The sequence below is a fragment of the Clupea harengus genome, chromosome 20, assembly GCF_900700415.2.
Source record: "Clupea harengus chromosome 20, Ch_v2.0.2, whole genome shotgun sequence".
Taxonomy (NCBI): Eukaryota; Metazoa; Chordata; class Actinopteri; order Clupeiformes; family Clupeidae; genus Clupea; species Clupea harengus.
In genome coordinates, this window is record NC_045171.1 from 11,000,314 (window position 1) to 11,021,957 (window position 21,644).

The 21,644-nt window shown below is 42.2% G+C and overlaps 2 protein-coding genes across 4 annotated transcripts in view; both read right to left on the minus strand.

The window, feature by feature from the left end:
- Positions 1-54: 54 nt before the first annotated feature.
- Positions 55-4,196, minus strand: LOC105903664 (T cell leukemia homeobox 3). Its single transcript, XM_031587368.2, has 3 exons — positions 3,499-4,196; positions 2,498-2,732; positions 55-1,420 (listed from the first exon to the last, which is right to left on the minus strand). The coding sequence occupies exons 1-3, from the start codon at positions 3,926-3,928 to the stop codon at positions 1,195-1,197; spliced, it is 891 nt and encodes a 296-aa protein (XP_031443228.1). The 5' UTR covers positions 3,929-4,196; the 3' UTR covers positions 55-1,194.
- Positions 4,197-19,941: 15,745 nt separating this feature from the next.
- Positions 19,942-21,644, minus strand: part of hrh2a (histamine receptor H2a) — a 2,160-nt gene continuing 457 nt past the window's right edge. Inside the window, exons 1-3 of one of the 3 annotated variants that reach the window (XR_004165972.2) lie at positions 20,733-21,644; positions 20,534-20,614; positions 19,942-20,454 (exon numbers count right to left, since the gene is read on the minus strand). The exon at positions 20,733-21,644 is cut by the window's right edge and continues 457 nt beyond it. Coding sequence is in view for 1 of the 3 variants with exons in the window: in XM_031587251.2 (XP_031443111.1) it covers positions 20,595-20,614; positions 20,733-21,644 (932 nt within the window). In the remaining 2 variants the exon portion in view is untranslated. The other 2 variants (XR_006151439.1, XM_031587251.2) reach the window with 2 other exon arrangements.

Below are 21,644 nucleotides of genomic sequence, written 5' to 3' on the forward strand. Positions count from 1 at the left end.
TTAAATATCAGAAACCCACTGTGAATGGATACTTCTCATACTGTGATAGCTGGTGAGATTGAGAGAAGAGGAAGTCAGAGAGCTCAGGACAGACTTAGAGGAGATAAGCCATTCAATTCAGTCAAATAAAGGGAAACGTATTCCTCCATAAATTACTATTTTAAAATAATTAAATAAATCTCAATAATTAAAGCAGGCAAATATAAGGACTATATGGCTAACTTGAAATAAATTATCTACTTTTTATATATTTTCATCAGTTTATAGTAGCACTTATTTAGCTGACCAAGGCAGTGAGTGTGAACTGGTCTTATTAAAAAAAACTGTAAATGTTTTAAATGACGTGAATTTCAGTTGCAATGACTTAAGATGTAAGTTAATTTAGCCTTGATTAGTTAATTTCCAGAGGACATCAGGACAGCCTCTTTGAGGAAGATCTACACAGACGTATAGTACAGACAGGCAAGCAGACAGACAGACAAAATAAGACTTGTTCAAATGTTGTATGAAATAATATTTAACAATAAACTTTGCAAAGAATAGTGTGATTTTGGTCTTTCTTACACACAGCTTGCAATGTCTTTTCAGTGCAATGAAGACACAGCAACTTGAGTAACAGATAAATGGCCACAACTACCGCTGTGAATATTATTTACAAATATCAAATGTAAATTACAAGTACTTGTACATTAGCTCATTATTGACAAAGAAACATCCACAATCCAAATATATTTTTAAGAAAATGTTAAGGGTGTTCAGGGATGAATGTTTCTCTGAAACTGATACACGACTTACGAATGAACATAGTTCCTTATATCTTAAGCACTGTTCAAAAAATGTTTTTTTTTTTCTTCAAAATATCAACAGTCCAGTGAATTGCAACACCTCTGTAATGGAGTCTTCAATCCATCATTTAAATGTTTAGTTACACATATTTTTTGATATACAAAAACGTGAATATTCTATCATATGTCATCAAAATTTGCCAGTAAACACAGCAACATGAAAAAGTGGTGGACGGCATTCACCAACCAATAGTTGAAATGGGCCCACGTGACCAGGATCAGCTCCGGCAACTTCAAGCCCTAGTTATGGGTGTTTGCGGGCAACATAATGATTTTGTCCTCAGCAAAGGCCTGACACCTCAGTACCTCTAATCCTCTCCACTCAACACCGACTCCTCTCTGACTGTTCTCAGGCCAGTGCAGGGGCCGCACTGTGTCCTCCCACTAGTTTGGCCGCGGCCTCCTGTGCCCAGGGCTGCAGGTTCTGCAGGGCGTACAGGGAGGAGTTGTGCAAGCACAGCGGATCGCTTGATGCCGATTCGCCCAGGGACTTTTGGAGGGCGTCAGCCTGCAGCTGGAGCAGCATCCGATTGGCCTGCTGACGCTCCGCTTCCCTCTCCTCAGCCGTCTGTCTCCTGAGAAACCACATAAGTGAAATGTGAAATTAATTGAGTGAAGACTGTTTTGTTACATGAATGAGAAATGTTTCTTGGAGATGCCTGGAAGAAAATAACTCTCTCTCTCTCTCTTAAGGAGTGTAGCTATTAACCCATTAATAACGATAAACAGAACATAGGTTTACACTGTGTAGGGACTCACCGCATCATGTTTAATTAATCTTCCCTGAAATCAATGTAAATTCAAGACACAGAACGTGTAAACATCTCGCCAAGTTCTTTAAGCTACCATATGAAAGATCTCAAGACAATCAATTGAGTGTTTGCCTAAGATTTCAGGACACACTCTGTTGCTCCATCTCTCCCTTTCACAGTTCTCAACAGCCCATAAACTGAATAAATAACTTAACGGACACTGTCTCTGACAGGTTAAAGTTGAGGCTGGCTAGGAAATCTAAAATGCAGCCTGTGTATCACTGTCTTACTGTCACCTTCTGGGGTACATTTAGAAAAAAAACTAGCATGCTCTATTTTATTTATTAGATCAAAATGAACCAAAGGTGTTAAACATCCACCCTTTTCGTGTAATGCATTAAACATACCATACATAATGAGGCGTGGTGTTAACATTAAATCACAATGTTTGGTAAACACAACATCGTGTCCATATAAAGGTCATTATTACTGGAAATAATTTTGTCTTTATGATATCTACAATTGGCCACCTATAGAGCTATGACCTATAACCTTAACGAACGCGCTACACTTTTTTTTCTCAGATTCAGCAGTTTCAACAGTTCCAGATTTTAAAACTAAAGACCGTCTCTAGGATACTGACACTTATAACATTTTAAAAAATCCCCTAATTTATCTTCAGAGAAAACAACATGGCGGACACGTACAAACTTTCTTTTTACTACTGATGAGGGGTGCTCTCGAGGGAAGTTGTTAAGCTACTTTGTACACAGTGTAAATACAATGAACTTTTGTTTTCGTTCAACCGGCACTCAAAGTATTTTACAAATTACCAGTAAAACCTAAATAACGTACACAGAAAGGTTGCTCAATCATTCAATGAGCCTAGGGTTAACAAACCTCCATTTTGTTCGGCGGTTCTGAAACCAAGTTTTAACTTGCGCGTCCGTCATCTTTAAGCTCTTGGCTAGACACGCTCTCTCGGCACTGGCTAGATACTTCTGTCGGTGAAACCTCTTCTCCAGCTCGCATATTTGGACACGAGAGAAAGACGTCCGCGGTTTTTTCCTCTTAGGTGGTGTACGATTCTGGTATGGATGGCCGATGCGTCGAGTGACCGTAAAAGGTATGAGTGCTGCAGAGTTAGAGGTGTAAAGAAGAATATGTTAGATGTTTGCTAATCAACTCAGTTCATGGATTCAGAGCTTAAATGTACAAGACAAACACACCACAATCTCACAAATAGCTGTCACATTGAAAATACTGTAGCATACAAAATTCGTAGCCTAACGTATAAGAGAATGCCAACATTCAACCTATGAGGTGATGATACATAGAGCTGATACGATAATAACTTTAATTGTTCCCAAAAACTCTTATTACGGGCCTTAAATTAAAAGAATTCCAGGCTTTTGTAAAGTGCTTTTAATCCTATTTATCCCCCTACTGTACGTTGAATGGATGAGCATTAGTTAATTTAGCCCACTGCAAGTAAGTAATGCAATACAATAGTGATGGAGAATTGTTAAAACCATCAAACGTTGTCGTAGCCTATACGCCAAATTGAGTTTGACCGAATTTGTTTGCCAGCAAATATTTTAGTCTTCATTCAAATTACGCAGTGGTCATTATAATAGAGACAAGATAGCATCATTTATTAGGCTTTAAATGTAACATTTTGCATGCAACATTTTGCAATTTATAACGAAATTGTGTATTTTTCGTTTGAAAGGCTTTCATGACTGTATGCTACAAAGCGTTTTCGTCGGGGCATGTAGCCTACTGTAAAATGTAATATGAACTTTATATAAAAACAACAGGTCAAATCGGTTTTATTAAACTACTTTGCACTGATTTAGAGTTACATCTACATCAGATGACGTCCATAAATATTTGTATACCTGGTAATCTATCCTTGGCAAACCTACGGTTGTTTTCCATCCACGGAAAGCACAAACTTCCGATATTCGGCACTGTGCTGGTCATGGGTGGCGGAACCGCCGCTGTGAGAGGTCTATGAGCCGGAACTCGAATCACCCCCCTGGGCATTAGAGTTCTGTTCATTCCATAGATATTTAAGTCATCTAACGGACCCGTAAACCCTGACAGAGAGACAGATAACGCCGTATAAGGAGCAGTGCATGTTCCAGTGGGACTGCTGAGGCGGTAGCTGTCCAAGCCACTCTCTGACCCGCTCTGATCACTGTTCGACCGACCGCTCTCTGGATCTGAGCCACCGAGGATCTGGTCAATCCCGAAGCGAATGGGTTCATGATGCCTGGCTTTGGGTTGCTTTGCGCCACTAGGTTCCGGACTGGGCACCTGCTCCATTCTCTCTGGTCACTTCCCTTGGCCGTGCGTCCAGACCGCGGGAAATCAGTGCAAGATGTCAAATAATCTTTCTGAAATTAAATTAATCTGAATAAAAGCAATGGATTGTCCTCATATACGAAAATGCGTGTGGCATATGTGTCCTCATCTTGGCCATCGTCTCCTTTCAGTATAGACAAAACCTTAAAAGTCCGACAGGTTCCCTCAGCTCCGCGTCTTGTGCGCCCAAGCTCATTTAACTTGGATGCTCGGGAGCTCGTTCGCTAGATCCCTGTCTGGCATAGCATTTGTATGACACTTTTGGATGCTGGTGTTTCTATTGGTTATATATGTCAAACCCCGCCTGACCAATGAGTGACGTTTAAAACAATGGGCAAAACAACCCCTTTCTCGAAAATAAATAGAGCTAAAGACATTTTCTGAATTATTCTGTTTACCAACATGCCCAATGATGACCTTAACCACTTGTAATCTGAATAATATCTCACGTATGTCTTTTGAGAATATCCATATTTAAACATGTACTGCAAATGTAATGTAATGGAATTACGTAATGTGAGTAGACCAACTGTTTTATGACCAAATTAATTAACTATGATCATAATAGTTGGTATGTTGAAAATCACCAAATAGTTATTTAACGTTTCGTTTATGCTAAAGCTAAATCTGTAATGTGTGTGCTCACTCTATTTGGACGTCTGAATAAGTATTTATTTTAGGACCGTAGATTTGTGGAGATGAATTTGAATCATTAGGCCTATACACGACTGTAGTTATTGATCATTCTATGTAACCCTAGAGTTGCTAATATTAAATGTGAGAGTCGACATTTGTCAGGGGCAAATGTGATAGGCTACTGGCAAAATGCGCTATTGATTGCCTGGGGTAATGCCCTCATGCGTCAACCGGCTTGTGTCTCTTCTCCAATAGAGAGATGATGCTTGACAACATTACGCTTGTAGCTCATACCTACAGTTGAATAAAAACTATTTATATCTATGCTGTCGATAGATTGTGTTATTATTATGACTATGCGCTCATGAGTCCGCGCGTCGTCTTCTTCTGGCACTGGACGCAATGTTGCAAGGTCAAAGACTGAATAGACCAATAGTCGAGATAGAGAGCTCCACTCACCTCCTAAAGCCAAAGGCTAGCAGAAATGAAGTGTGGGTAAGAAGACCCGGTCGTCCAGGAGATGCACAATGAAAAGGACCCTGAAATTGACTTGCTAATCGGGTTTGGTGGCAAAGTGGACAGCCAAGGCTCGAGGCCGTGTGGACCAAGGCCGCTTCTGTCTTTCTGAAGTGCAACAGTTTTTTAAAAGCCAGTAGCCCGCGTGCTAATAGTCTTATGTTTGTGCCTTACTATCTTATTCTATAGTTTTTGGCAGAATTTGAATCTACCGCTAAATGCTGACACTTTATACAAATAACCAACAGTTAATTTCGAAGGAAAGCCAAAATAATTATTATATTTCCTTGTATATAGCTAAAATTACGGAATTGTTATTAGGCCTATTGTTGATTGACCTAATATAAAGATAGACATTTATAGACATGTTTTGCTTTCGTTAAATAGCCGATACCATCAGTAACTGCTGTGGACACTAAAATAAACTGACGTGATTTAGACCTATTTTTGTTTCACTGTCAGTTTTTAACAGCTAATCATCATTGAGTCATTTATTATGTAAAAGTTACCCACCAGTTTGAAGAATGAAAAATACAGAATACCAATAGTTTGAGATATATAGGCATATATGTGTTGCTCATAATTCAGCATTTTTGCATTTTATTTACTTTCAGTCCCAGTGCACGTGATTGAGTACATGAATTCAGTAGATGATTTCACGAGCAAATATGCAGACAGACGTATCTGGCGATAACGCATCAGTCGTCTCATTGCAATGCTGGCTGTAACTCCTGACCATATGTAATCTCAGTGGTAGTCTTGTTGACGGGAAAGATCAGGCTTTTTTCATTTAACAAAGCCAATAATAATAACAATAATAATAATAATAATAATACCACCAACAACAACAATAATCGTAACAACAATAATAATAATAATGTGTGTTATAGTCAAATGCCAATATTAATAGCCTGTTGGAGATTCTAAGGAGTGGGGGGGTTGTGCAGGGCTTGTCATTTACAATTCGTTTTTAAAGGGCTTTGAAAATGTAATGAAATTCTCTATATTGTTTATTGTTGATACTTTTGTCACTTTAAAAACACACGATGACATATGCAAAAATATAATATAATCTACAGGAAGGAAAGATTTTTAACAGCTCAAATAGGCTCACTAAAACAGACTTGCCACCATCTCTGAGTAACATTTTAGAAATGGCCAATGCTCATTTGTCTCTGTTAAGCAAAGTGGCTAAGAAACTCTAATCGTTTAGACGTAGACCACCTGAAGACGACTCTCACTTCTCTGTAATTGATTGAAAATGGCACTGCGGCTAGTCTTGTAATCCTCTTCTGATCCGAGATTATGCCCCGTTATCTCAGAGCTCCCGTGAGATGTTGCTGTGATTGCCCTCAGTACAGCGAAGACTAGATACTTTCCAATCCCAAGATCTTGTTTGAAGAGTTTCTTTTTACAAAACATTCACAAAATTATCGGTTGTACATTTGTATTGTTGCTAAACGATTGCATGGTCTCAACGATCAGAAACATTTATTTTGTAGCCAAGCCATGACGTTTTAAAAACCAAAGCATAATTTCCTCCAGCGATGGATACTATAGGCCTACACACTTAATGCATTACGAGGAGAGTGAATGTTTAAATAACCTGCACATAAAAATGTGGCCTGCCCAAACACACATATGATCCGTTTTGAACCAGGGGTTGCTTTTTTGCATCATAGCCTAGTTTATTCGGCGTATATCTATTAATAATGCCCCCACAATTTTGTTTTTATTGCAGACATTAGTCAGAGTTTGTCCTAATCGAACTTCGGTCCCAGACAGATCAGCCTAAAGCGCTCCAGCCTATTTGAGGAGAGGCCTGAATCGGGCACTTTCCAGACCCAAACCCGTCGGGAATTATTGGGCATCAAATCAATCAATGTGCCAGCATATTAACACGCACAATTTCCCAATTCTCACGAGGAATGGAGATAACGTGAAAAACGGAAAAGTATAAAAGTGAGGAAGATAGCGATTTGTCTGTGGAATTACAACTTCATCTGCATAATGGCAGTCCCGGGTTCTGGCCCGCGGGCGCCGTTTTTATTGCGGGTGTCTGTAGTGTTATCAATTTCCCCGTGCCTGCACTAAAAAGGAAGGTCTGTCAGGCGCGTGCCACACGTACAAAAAGTAGCGAATTGAAAAAAGAGAAATAGGGCCGCGTTGAATGGCTTTGAATAATGAATGACGAGTTTTATAGTGCTTCCTTAAGTGGCCGTTAAGACGGAATATGAAAAGGCACAGATAAGTAATAGTGCATTTAAAAATATCTGGTACATTTTTATTATGATGTGTTGTAAAAGAAAGCTTAGTAGATGGAGAGGGAGACGAGTGGGGCGTCTGCAGCGATAGACCCTGTTTTATTGTATTAAAAAGACAATAGAATAGAAGAGCGAAACTCGTAGGCTATCTCCAGCAGCAAACCGACTCGTTAATGAAACTTTACCGCCCCTCCGCCCGACGGTCTCATCTTATGAAAAATTAAGTATATTTAATATTAAGCGTTACAAAACAATGGCTTTTATTCGTTTATGTTCGAAGGACTATCCGTTTTCTTCACGGATTCGCCCGTGCTTAAAGAGGGCCATTTAATTGTATTTGTGTCTTGTTTACAGATCTTTCTTTGTGCTTTGTGAATTTATTGCACTCCAGCTCTCCTTCAGAGCCCTTGTGGTTGTCTCCTGCACTGACTCACTCACTGATTGTTTTGCCATTTCGACGATCACATGAATTATTCCCTCATCCATACAACAAATAGCGTTTACAAGGTTCAGGCCAAAATGATTCAAGATTATGTCAGCACACTGCAATCCTGCAGAACTTACCCAGAGTTATACTGCGGTGGCCCTCCAGGAGAGATCGAGTGACAGGGGAACACGAGGCCGTTGACGGGGAGTTTGATCTCTGGATCAGACTGACACTCATCCGTCAGGCTGACATACTCTCTGGGACTGTTAGAAGAGTGAGGGAGAGAGGCAAGGAAAGGAGATCCACCCAGGGGAGCAAGTTCATCTGTGTCATCTACTGTTAGCAAGCTGTATGAAGCAGATTAGTCACTACACAGTATGCCGATGTACTGGTGCTGAGTGCATAGTATCAGGGCTAAACTCTATCTGGACTCTCTCAGTGCTGTGTGCTGGATAAAGGCAAGAGTCAAGGAGAAGGAAAATGAAACATTCTTTGAAAGAAATAAAAAAAATGGCAAACTTTTATTCATGATTATTTTAATAATCATCTCCTGGACATAGATAAATAGAGAACAACAGAGAGAGAGAGGGCGAGAGAGAGAGAGGGCGAGAGAGAGGTGGAGAGAGAGGGAGTTGCGGGGGAGTTTAGTCTGGCTAGCCCATGCTCACCATGTTTGCCAGTCTGATGGTTGAACGCTTGGCTGGTTTGTGTGATGCTGAAAAAAAGCCCGGTGCCGTGCAGCATAGAGATGGCCAGACTATGGGAAAAAGAGATGCAAACGACTGAGACGTGGAGAAGAAAGGGAATGTAGTTGATAATGAGGATCAGTTGGAGCGGATGTGGACAGTTAGATGCAGATGAGAGGGTTTACCCTATTTTCTGCTGTGTACACTATTATTATTTTGAATTTCCTCTCAAGGCTTGAGGATTATTTTACCCTGTGATCAAGCATTTCCTAGTGCATACATTTAACCAAACCCCCAAAAATAACTTACTTTATCTGGTCTTCGCAATCATTAATATACTTACAATACAACCCACATAATGCATATATATATACATAGTGTGTGTGTGGGTGTGTGTATAATAGGCTTATTCTTTTTGGTCTATATTTCTCATATTCTGGTCAAGGCTGTAGAGAAACACTTTAAAAAGACAGGGAGGGAGAGGCAGGTTGGTGTGTGTGTGTGTGTGTGTGTGTGTGTGTGTGTGTGTGTGTGTGTGTGTGTGTGTGTGTGTGAGAGAGATCACTGGTCCATGTCTTCATTAACACAGGGCCACGGCGTGTGTGTGTGTGTGTGTGTGTGTGTGTGTGTGTGTGTGTGGGCAGAGGCATTTGTGTGTAATTGAGGCATTTCTTCTCTCCGCTGCTCTCCCCGTGCGCACCGGGCCCAGGGTCACTTAATAAAAGCCGATTATCCGGCGTGTCGCCGTGCCTCCTATTCTCCTCCTCGGCGCTGCCTCTTAACCTCCTCACCCCTCCTGTTGCCTGCCCGCGGGGGCATGGGGCCGGGGGAAAGGTGGGGGGAGGAGGCACCAGCTGCCACCAGCCACGGTGCCTCTCTCCCTGGCAGCGGAATGACTCCAGCCCCCTGCTTCGCCAGGCCTGATGTCCCCTCGGGGTGGAGGGGGTCTGACAGGCCACCAGTCCCACCTGTCCTGCCTAAGGGCTCTGACCGGGGAAACACACACTCTCACACACACACACACACACAGACATGCACAATATAGATACCATGCAACATGAATCATTTCAGATCTGTAAAGGGGCACACACACACACAGAGGCACACTTAAACACACCCCCAGTTTTTTTGTCCTCCCTAGGGGCATCCCCTCGCTCCCTCATTCCTTTTATCTGGCTTCATAATCTCAGCTCATTGTTTCAGCGAAGTTAAGAATGATGGATTGAGGGAATGAATGGATGTTTGACTTCCATATTATACCCTCTCTCCCTCCCTCTCTCCCTCCCTCCCTACCTACCTCCCTCCCTAGCACCCTTCCTCTCTCTCCCTGTCTGCCTGTGTATGTGAGCACGTGTGTGCACATATGCCTGTATGGCATGCGTGCACAACCATATGCTCATGTTTGTCTGTGAGTGTTTACGGTTTATTTTGCCTAATGGGTATCCTCATCCTGTTTATCTGTTGCTCTGTGGACACTGGTGTGTGTGCTCATGCATAGATCAGCGTTGTACGTACGTGCCAAGAGAGCCGTAGATTTAGTGTGTTGGGTAAAGTGAGCAGTGTGCTATCATTGCTGCGCTATTGATCTCCTATCAGCGGAGCTCCCCAAGGACTCATTACTGTGAATTAGCCCACTGGAAAGAGAGAGGGAGAGCGATGAGAGTTTGGGGTCAGGCACTCAGTCCAGGGTTGAGGGGTATCCTTTTTCACTGCCCGGGGGTATGTGAGGGCAGGGGTGCAGTAGGAACAGATGGAGAAGGATGGGGGGGGATATTCTCGCATAGGTTGTGTATGAAAGACAGGGAAAATGGAGCCCTCAGTTCAGTCTGTGATCCGATGCATCTGCTTTTCCATGAGCTTCTCTGTTCAGCTGTTCCTCTCATCTTCTGTTGTGTTGTCTTTATCCTTAATGCTTCTTGATATTAATCCAGCTTTCCCCACAAATGTCAGAAAATCAATGCTAAAACAGCGATTGCTGTAATGCGCCATTTTACTGGGTTCTTGTCATTGCAAGTAAGTGTGAGTGAGTGAAGGTGCATCAGCAGGCGAGCTGCTGCTATTTCTTTGGGTTTACCTAAATAGGTGCCTATCCATGGAGCTCTACATTTAGGTGATCCAGTCCATGTCTCCTTTCTTCTTTTCATTTTCTTTTTTCTCTGTCTTTTCCATTCTTCCTCTCAAATCTCCATACTCCCACCCTCTAATCATGTCCTGAAATGCGTCTTGTATACTATGTGTGTATACTACGAGTGTATACTATGAGCTTTTTCTGTCTCTATGAACTTTTCTTGGGGAAAGCTGTTGTGAGTGCAGGGCCTACCCCTCTGTGTCTCTCAGTTGCTCAAAACTGGTTGTGTGCGTCTCTCAAATCTTTGTAGATTCAGGCCCTGGAGGTATGTAGCCGGCTGCTACGCTGTGAATGAACACCATTTATCATATTCATTCTGCTGCCCATATGATTATTTAAGCCTGCGGCCAATCTCTCCTTCCTCCTCTCTCTCTCTCTCCTTCCTCCTCCCTCTCTCTCTCCCTCTCTCTCTCTCTCTCTGCACACAACTCAATTTGACCACCCAAAAACGTGATTAACGCTGGCTTCCTCGCTCTCTCATTTTTGCACTCCTCTCTCCTGAACATTTCTCTTTCACTCTTTCTCTGTGGTTCTGCTCCTCGGATGGGGGTGACCCAGCCGAGGACCCTCCTGCTGCCCACCCACCTGCCACAAACACATGCAAAGAATACGCATGCATATTGCATTCTCTTTGGATGTGTGTTTTCCAAACACACACATACACACACACACACACATACACACACACAAACAAACAAAAAACCAAACAGTCAAAGTCATAGTTGCACAAATGTTTTTAGTCAAATTAGATTTGATATATGAAGCACCCAACTCTCATATGAATCTAATACTTACCATTGTCTTTCTGTGTATTTATGGTTTCTGTAATCCAGATTGATTTGGTCTGCTATGTGGAGGTCAGGCCTTTGGCTCCTGCTTTTTTTTACTGAGTAACATTGGGTAATGTACTCTGTGCATGCATATCTGCTATGTACAGTGTAGAACTGGTATTTTGGTATTAAGTGTGCACATAATTTAATTAATGCTTGTAATTTGTGTTAATCTGTGTGTGCGCGTGTGTGCGTGTGCGTGTGTGTGTGTGTGTGTGTGTGTGTGTGTGTATATGTGTGAGTGAGAGAGAGAGAGTGATGGATATCCTCTGAGACAGGATGGGTGCAGGAGAACAGGAGAGCCCCCTGCCCCCTCCCTCTGGTGCTAATTGATTCTGGCTGTGCTCTGCTGATTGGTGTGAGGACCCCTAGGGGTGAGGAGGGCCAACAGCTGCCCTAATGCTCCCTCCACCATAAAGATACACACACACACACACACACACACACACACACACACACACAAAGCTAGGGCATGACTACGTTGATACTTTCTCACATTTTGTCCATCATGCACACTTTATCAAATGGGGGTAGAGAGCGTCGCGCTTGTCTCATACAGTTCATCTTCTATAGAGGCGGAAGTTGGCATTTAGATGTGTGAGCAGACTGTCCTTCACACAGGCAAGTGGTGACAGTCAGGGTTTTGTATGTGTTTTGGGAGGTAGTTTGGTTTATAATATGTTTTGTGATTAATTGAAAATAACCACTTTGTTCACATGCTGGCCTGTGGGCCTTCAAATGTTGACCACCAACCCAGTCCCTTGAAATTCCAAGCCATCATTTGGTGCAGGTCTTTGGTTCAAGAAAATTTGGGTTGTCATCACTGGAGACAATAAGAGCTACATTTAAGACTTTTGATACATAAACAGAAATGTTTCAACTTTTAGGGGAGGTTTACTTTTGGTAAACCTGTAAATGTAATGCCAGCAAATCATATGCTTTGCTTTTCATACTGCTAGAAAGTTATTATTTATTTGACAAAATGTTGTTGATTAATTATACTACTATCATTTTTGTCTGCTTCAAAATTAACCATAGTACCTGTGTTCTAAATGCATTAGGTGCTTGTCATTCACTTTGCGCAGACAACAGCGGTGCATCCTGTGGAATCTCAACTCGCAAGTTGACGTTTGCGTCATTTCTACTCAGCTGGCATCTGTAGCTTCACGAGACCTACTTTATGTTTGCGAACTCTAGCTGACCATGCCTGTGTGCTTCTGTTCTCGAAGACTGTGTCTCACCAGCTGCCTGCTGCTTGCTGTCGTGCTGTGATCTGTTTGACGGAGGCGTGCGCTGCGAAGGGGAGAGATGTTTCTGAAAATGAAAGTGTACTCGATCCATCTCAGGCCTTTCTCGCCCAGGGAGGACCTGCCTAATGTATTGCAGGAGTGTTCTCGCCTAATCGAGTATTAATTGCCATCAGCAATAACACAGTGGCCGTTTGCTCTGCTAATTAGCGCGAATGAAATTAGCAGCGTCTCTTCTAATGACTTCAGGTGGGAGGTTTTAGCGTTCGCCACACGTTCACTATGCAAATATTTTGGCGACTACAGGGGGTGTAGAGACTGTTCGTTGGCTTGTGGTTGTGTGTGTGTTCATGTCAGTGTGTGTGTGTGTTTGGGTGGGTGTCATGGTACACATCCATATTTGTTTTCTGTTGAAGTCTCAAGGATTGCGTGTGTGTGTGTGTACGCCTGTGGCATCGTGTGTTTAATAAAGTTGTAATGCATTCATGTTCTTTCAAAGTGCTCCTCTGTAGCCTCTGTGAGATGATGGTGTGGTTATGTGTGCTTTTTCATGTGGGCATCACCATTTATGTGTGTTGGCGTGGACACACACACACACACACACACACACACAACTTGTTTATAAGATGAGGATAAAGGGCTCGTTTCTATGGTAATGTCTTATAAAGTTTTAAGTGGTGGCCACTTGGCTTTAACTGAGCCGCTTCCCCCCACTCTCCACCTCACCCAGAGGAAAAAATGATCCCGTCGGTGATTCATCATTTTAATGGCCTAGAAACACATTAAAATAATAAAAAGTAAAGGCGAAGGGGCCTGGCTGAGCCATGATAAATAGCCTTCCTCGACTCTATCGCATTACCTGCGCTAACAGAAATATTGCGGTCAGGACGCGCGCCGACACATGCGATTGTTTCCCAATAAGAAAAAAGAGAGAGAAGTTGCATATTAAATTCCACCACTCTCACCAACGGAGTGCAGACCCTCCAACCTTTGAGGCCAGAAGAGATGAGGCAGGAAGACGGGGGGACACAAAGACAGATAGAGAGAGAAAGAGCGAGAGAGAACAACGAATGAGGCCTATCAGTTGAGGCGTATCCACTTTTTCGTAACAAGGGACGAAGCATCTTCGCAATATTATTTCACTGGTAATGAGTTAGACTATACTTTTAATCTTTCTTTTTCTTTGTGTAAATGGTCTCCCCAACTTGAAGATGCTGCTTTTGCACCCTACTGTCGGTTGCACCCCTGATAGCTAATGAGTGTTATTATAATTTTTTGAAACCTCATAACGCTCCAACATTTTTAATAACAATAATTAATTACTCATTTACTTATGCAAATCCCAGCAATTAAATCAGATCTTGAGAGAATTGTTAGCTAAATGAAACACTCTAAATCCTATTACTGTGCAATATTTTCCCTGCTAATTTGGCTCGTAATTGCTAATTGCTGATTAACTATCACTGTCAATTGGTCTTAAATTGTCTGTTACAGTAGGGGGATCTTTTTCATCTGCAATGTCTCCATTTGTCAAAATGAAGTCTCTTAACTTTCCACCACTTTTGCCCATATATGCCCATAGTCTCTTTGCACAGCATGATCATAGAATGGGAATGGAAGCTAAAACTGCTCTTTATTGCCATTGTCAACACATCTAATGAAAGAATATTGTCTTAAACTTCCACTGAGTACCATCATGTTGTCATGCACATGAATTGCAATATTCTTTATTTTATTACCCATAATCGGGGCGCCATCATTCTGGGTTATCATACAACCTCTTCAGGGAGTGGGGCACCATTTTATTTTTTATTTCTTTAAACACACACATAGGGGAGAGTGGGGCAAGATGATCCGCCACCTGTATCTATGCAACCGTACACAATGTGACCCGAAATTTAGTTTGCATTCTCCATTTTCATCTTGCTGTAGGAGAAAGAACCGTATGGATGGAGTGATAAGCATAGTGTAGTGTAGCTCTGTGTTGCTAGACTATAAGTACTTTTCCCAAAATGGTTGCTGTGCCAGAGCCAGAGCCTTGGGGGTAAGATGAACCACCGCTTCACATGAAGTTATGTCAAATATTTAGTGTTTAAATTAGTGTTGCATTCTAACAAGGAGTAACTGACATTATATTTCATATTTTAGATGTTGGATAACAGCGGCCATGCCACGTAATTGCAGAAGATAAACAGACAGGGGCTCCATAGTCATGTGCTTGTAGCCATAGTTTTAGTATACCTCGCTGTGAATGATGTGGAACTTTTCACTTTTTTGCCATTTTGAATAGCATTTTCCGTACATGTGACATAGTGTTTATGTCATTGTTTGGGAATATATGGATATTCAGAACAATATGTGACATGTTGGCGTTTATATTATGTTTATCGTCTAAAACGTTTGCAAATTATAACTGAGAGTTATAAGCAAATCATCTGTGAATTTCCCTCAAACATTTCCCTCGGTAACACTTTACAATAAGGATACAAATCATATACTTATTAGTAATGTTTAATGCATGACTTATGAGGATTTAATGCATTAATTAATGCAAGGTGCATCATGAATACCTGTTGCTCACCATGAACTAATGATCAAGTCACCATTGCTTTATGTGATTGCTTCATACTTGATCATCAATTAAGGGATGTTAATTCACAGTCACTTTATTTGATTTGGTAACATTAATTGATATGCCACAAAATTAGCTGGATTCTACCAATGTTAATTTCAGATCCATGCATTTGATAAGCCTCTCTGTAAGAAGAACAGTACCTATAAAACATATGGAGCTAATCAGAGGCATGTTGCTGCATGACCCTATGGGCAGAGGAAGCATCACAGGCCTAACCAATAACCTGCCAAAGTGTAAATAAGACACATGAAGTGTTCATCATTACTGAACCATTAATACAACTTTACTTAACTGACTTGTGTGCATCATGTTGTGATACTAATTTATAAATAATTGCTTACAAAAAAACCCGCTACTAGTAAATCTTTGCTAATTATGATCATTACCTATTGATGAGTTCAAGAAAAATGTGTACCTTCAATTGTTAATCCATCAAGTCACTATTACCTCATTATCTGTTCACTGATTTTCGTCCCCTTGAAAACAAAATACATTCAAAGCGAATCAAATGTCATCCAAATAAAAATCTATTTTAAAAATGTTGGGGGATTTAATTATTGTAGGGAGCTAGCCAGGAAGAATGAGCAGCAAGACTGAGATCTGAGTTTCATGCAGGTCCTGTGCCCGATACACCACACGACCGCAGGAGTATTGAAGGGGTTTCTAATCTTGATGTGACAAAGACACTGATGGTCCACAGAGACGCAAACTAACATAGAGGGCGAACACACAGGCATTGCAACACAGCACACGGACTATAATGATAACTGTGACGTACGCTTACACGAGACACATAAGGGAGGTACAGCAACATTCCAATACCGAACACTTATTCACATAATTAGACATTTACATAGAACAGAGAACAACACAATGCACTCTGGGATCACACACACACACACACACACACACACACACACACACACACACACACACACACACCGAAGCTGCATTACACCTCTGCACACTACATTATTAATAATTATATTTAGAATTATGCTTTTCAAATCTTGTTAATACAGTAGTTTTTCTCAGATGGCTCCCCTTCCTTGGCAGCTGGATCAACTTACCCCTAACATGGAGCAAGTTATTTTGTTGTCTATTTGAGTTAGGCACAATGCTAAGTTTTCAATTGATGGCACACACCCTGAACTTGTGTTGTATGCATTAGTTTTAAGTCTGTCTCATATTTATTTGGCTATAGGTTGGCTATAGGCTCATCTTACCCCACTTTCCCCTACACCAGTTAAACTACCTACCACATATGCTACTATTAATGATGTACTAGGTTGCTATTCCTGATACAGACTAGCCCATTTAGAGAGCCAGAATGCAATATTGCTAAGTTAGTAGGCTTACATAGTCCGTTCACATTTAGGCTAATTAGCTAACGTCCTGCTTCGGACATTAACAGATGATAAATTGCGGTCAACTCATGGCTGTTTATCATGCCGTCAGTTAATTACCCCATTTAGCTATAATTTAGATCTGGATAATGTCTTATGTAAACTGTCCGATAACAACGGGAGAACACTTCATCGTTAGCTGTCCACTCCTCTGCATGTCTGGGCTATGATGTGAATGCCACATTTAGTGCAGAATTATAAACTTAATGGTTGCGCTCTGTCTGAGGGGTACATGAAGAAGATGAAGATGAAGATGTAGGCCTAGCCTATGCATGAACAGGTTTTAATTGCCACAGAGGCACAGAGGATACAATACTAGGGGAGGCCAGGTACAGTTGTAAAACTTTTTGCTCTTTTGTACTTTTTGTCTTGTAGCATAAAAGCATAAGTGACACCTTTCATTTTAACCTAGGGTTAAGTTTACTTCACTAATCCAAGCACATGTGCCTTACTTTTTCTCAAACTTTCATCTAAATGCAGCCTTGGGGACAGTTGTTATGTGTTTGGAGACAGTTGTAATGTGACAACTGTAGACAACTGTAACATGCCAGTTTGAAGAGGGAAAGTAAAATTGACAGCAACAACCGTGCATTATTCAACCAAAATAGTGATGGATAAGGGTTTTTCTGTGAGTTGTTGTCCTTACAGTGTTTGTTTTCAAAATACCAGTGAGAGTCGCTTACTAACCAAATAATTATTCTAGCATCTAGTTTGGAAATCACTGATCACCAGGGGTATGATAGTTATAAAATACTAAAACATTTTGTTAACTGAAATAGAAATAAAAACAACAGTTTTCAAAATCAGAAAACCTAAATAAAAACGACAATGAACAATGCAACACAAACTAAAACTGTGGGTAAAATAATCTTAATTTCCCCCCTCAATTTGCACTGTGGTTGCTAATCCTGTTCTTTGTCCTGTTCTGTTTGGTTTCTTGGGAGACACTGGCGTAAAAAGGACCTAGCATGAATGAAATAAATCGCATTCTTTCATCCTACCTTTTTTCAGCTACTATAAATCAAGGCCTTCTTATACTGTACCTGGAAAACTAAAACAAATGCTAAAACTGAAGATAAACTAAACTAAAACTAGTCAATTCCTAAAAATATAAATAAAACTACTTATCTACTCATAAAATTAAATAAAACTCAACTGAAATCAAAAACCAAACTCAAAGACTAATGCAAATGTCAAAACTATTATAACTATAATGTGCAGTCAAAATCTTTCACAAAACTTAAATGTTACAGATTAGACAGAGACAAGCTTAAATTTTGAATATATCATGCTGCCATCACACATGTTTTCAGTGAGTTTCATTGCATTATGTGAGACACGAGCTGAGAAAATAAGCAAGTAACAACTGTCCCTGTGTTACTATACCTGGTCCCCCCTGTCTCCCCATCACGATATTTGGAGCAGGTTGTGATATTGCGATTCTTAACATTTTACGAAACAGAAAGTATTGCGAACATTGCGATTTATTGTTTCCCATATATTCCGTTTTGTATACTGAGAGTCTCTTGACGCTGGAAATGTGTTCTGTACTCTGACTACCGGTCCTATTTCCACTGTGATGCAAGAGGACAGCAAGGTCTTGCGCCATATTGTGGACTTCAGAGGCAATGTTATCAGAGTAGACGTATGTACCAAAACAAAATCCTAATATGAAATTAATAAATATCGCCATTCTTGGAGCCTACTGGATACTACACACTCATCCCTATCTTGTAACATTAACATTTTGGTTACAATTCAATTCTTAAAATACGGTTTGAATATTTTGTTTATTTACTTATTTGTCACGTGATGTTGGGTGGGTGCGTGCCCACCCTGAGTTAATGGGTGTGATGGCACTGCCATCATTTTACAATGTCTAGCAGGTTTCCCCTAACTGTTACTCCATTAGGTATGCAAACAATTATACATTTTATATGTGATGTAAGAATTTCTTCTGCCATTCAAATGTGGAAATGTCTTGGTTAAACTTACGGTATGGTATTTAAATAGTGTTACGTCCTCCCTTAATGACTCACCTGTCTCTTCATAACTTGTGCTAACTTGAGTGCCTTTATTTTTTCTGCTCTGTCTCACACTCTTTATTTTTGGCTATGTTTTTCATTTTCATTCTTTGCTCCGCTCTTTCTCTGTCTTCTTCATACCCATTCCTCCACTTTTTCCCCCTTCAATTTTTTGATTGATTTAATTTTTTCCAGTCTTCCACCACCCCTCAAATCATTTCCGTCTCCAAATTACATTAACTCATTTAAGTCATTACGTTTTTTATTATTTCTTTTTTTTCATGAAGGATGACTAATGATCCTTCTGCCCTCTTACTGTGCCCTCCCTCTGTGTCTCCGAGTTGTTTTCATCTCCACTCTCTTTCAGCTAAACATGTCCTCTGTTCCACTTCCTCCTCCTCATCTCGTCTGGTCTTCCAGAGCATCTCTGCTCCACTTCTCCTCCAGTTATTCCTCCTCCTCCATTCTCTACTCCTCTTGCCTAGGCCTCTACTGAGGTCATCATACTTTTGATTTATGAGTGGTATGTGTGTGTTTGTCTGTGTGTGTGTGTATGTGTTTGTGTCTGTGTCTCTGTGTGTCTGTGTGTGTGTGTGTGTGTGTGTGTGTGTGTGTGTGTGTGTGTGTGTGTGTGTGTGAGTGCCGTGTGAGCCTATTTTTGTGTTATCTCTCTTATATCTTGATGACAGACCAGGATGATGGATCGCTCATGAAGAGCCCATGAAATTTGTGTGTTATTGAAGAGCTGGTGAATCCTGTGTGTGTCTGTGTGTGTCTCTGTGTGTGTGTGTGTGTGTGTGTGTGTGTGTGTGTGTGTGTGTGTGTGTGACAGATGCAGACAAAAACAGAGCCACAAGGGGAGCTCGGGACGGAGTGAGTGTGTTGCTGTTTGAGAGCATTTACTTGTGCGTATTCAGTGGCTAGCCACTGATAATTTGACGGTAAAGAGGCAGTGATGAATGGTTTTAATGTACAGAGGGTCAGTGCGCCCAACTGAGCCAAGGAGAAAGAGAAGAGAGCAGAGGAACTGAGAAATGTTTATAATGGTTGAAAATGACAGAGAGGAAAGAGATTGCAACACAGCGCTGTAGTGTATTGCACACAATGTGATAGGGGGGAACATTTTTTAAAGGAAAAGTGAGGTTCAGGATGAGTGAGAAGACTGTAAAAAAGGATAACACTGAAATGCTCATTTCGCATTTATTTTAGACATGAAACATATTTTAATACTGTCATTAGATGCATCCCATAAATATCTGAAGAATATTTTAAGCAAGTTGCCATTTTGTTTTCTCTTTCCTCCCCCCAATTAAAAACAATAGATTTTGTTTCTTTCACCAGTAGGGGGCACACATGCTACACTGTTAAGTTCAACACACCCTGCCTGAAAGGATCAGTACCGCAGTGTTTGAGTTAAGAGCCACTTAGAAAAGAATTCAAGGGGTTGTACAATGTGGCTCATTTCAGTTCAAGTGATAGCATGAATAGCCAATGTCATTTGAGGGGAAAGCTTTTGTTGCCGCTGGTTGCTTTTTGGCTTGAACGTTTCCGTGACCCCCCCTGTGCTTGAAGGCTGGCGAGGCCTCTGCGTGTCCTCTGTTGTCCCTATGCGACACCTCCAGTGATTGGTTGAGTAGCTGGCTGGAACGAGCCTGCTGGTCCTCAGCCTCTCTGCACCTGTGGAGTGGCTGAGAAGACCCCATTAAGTCCAGAGGAAAATTCTAGAACTCTAAAGCAATTTCAAACAGTGCTCTGAACGAATCTCACCTGCCAGCCATTTCAAACGGTCCTTTGGTGTCGTCCTCCTCATGGCAGGGTGACACCAAGCCTATGTAATGCCTTTGAAGTCTTGGAGAAGGACACAGATAAGGGACTTAATCCAGAGATGCCCCCCCCCACACACACATTCCTCATCTTAATCTGTTATTGCCGTCAGTTATCTCTGTGTCCATGGTTAGTGTTTTACCATTTTTCAGGGCGGTCATGGCACTCCCATTCAGCTCCTGCATCATGATCCCCCCTCTGGTTACAGACCCTGTTCTGCTGAGGAAATGCTTGTGTGCCACCCCCCAGTCTCCTCCCCCGTTTGAGTCAAGATCCGTGGCCTTTACCCTCTGGCAGCGCAGGAGCCGTGCGTAAGCCAAGCGGAAGTCGCGGTTGAGCGCAGCGTACAGGAACGGGTTGAGCGCCGAGTTGGCGTAGCCGAGCCACAGCACCACGGAGTAGGCCGTTCCCTGCATGTCCCTCCGCAGCAGACCCATGACCGTGAAGTAGGTGAAGTAGGGCATCCAGCACACCACGAACGCCCCCACCACCGCCGCCAGCGTCACCGTGGCCTTGTGCTCGCGCGCCGCTATCGCCAGCACCCCCCATTGGCCTGTCCCGGAACTGCAGCCTCCGGCCCGCCGCGTGGCCACGATGCGGCGCGCCTGAGCCCGGGCGATACGGAACACGCGGCAGTAGCTCCAGCACATGGCCAGCAGCGGCAGGTAGAAGGTGAACAGCGCATCCACGGTGGCGTAGACGGGGTTCAGGTCGAATTTACATGTGCCGGCGACGCCATCCTCGTCCTTGGCCACGTTCTGCACGGTGCCGTCCTTCGTGTTCCAGCCCATGTGGATGGGCACGAAGGAGAGGCCCACCGAGACGAGCCAGACGACGGCCAGCGCCACGCCGACGCGCGCCGGCTTCAGCAAGGCCGTGTAGCGCAGCGGCGCCGTCACGGCCAGGTAGCGGTCCATGCTGATGACCAGCAGGTTCAAGATGGACGCCGTGCTGAACATGACGTCCAGGGAGATGTAGACGTTGCAGAAGGCGGCGCCCAGCGGCCACGCGCCCGCGTTCAACTCCAGCATGGCGGAGAAGGGGAGCACCAGTG

What these genes read in the sequence shown, in the direction of transcription:
- LOC105903664 (XM_031587368.2), bottom strand. Translation starts at nt 3,928, where the DNA reads ATGGAGCAGGTGCCCAGTCCGGAACCTAGTGGCGCAAAGCAACCCAAA. An exon ending in TGCCAAGGATAGATTACCAG is followed by an intron (nt 2,733 to 3,498) that starts GTATACAAATAT and finishes CTAACTCTGCAG; the next exon opens with CACTCATACCTTTTACGGTC. An exon ending in AACCGCCGAACAAAATGGAG is followed by an intron (nt 1,421 to 2,497) that starts GTTTGTTAACCC and finishes GTGGTTTCTCAG; the next exon opens with GAGACAGACGGCTGAGGAGA.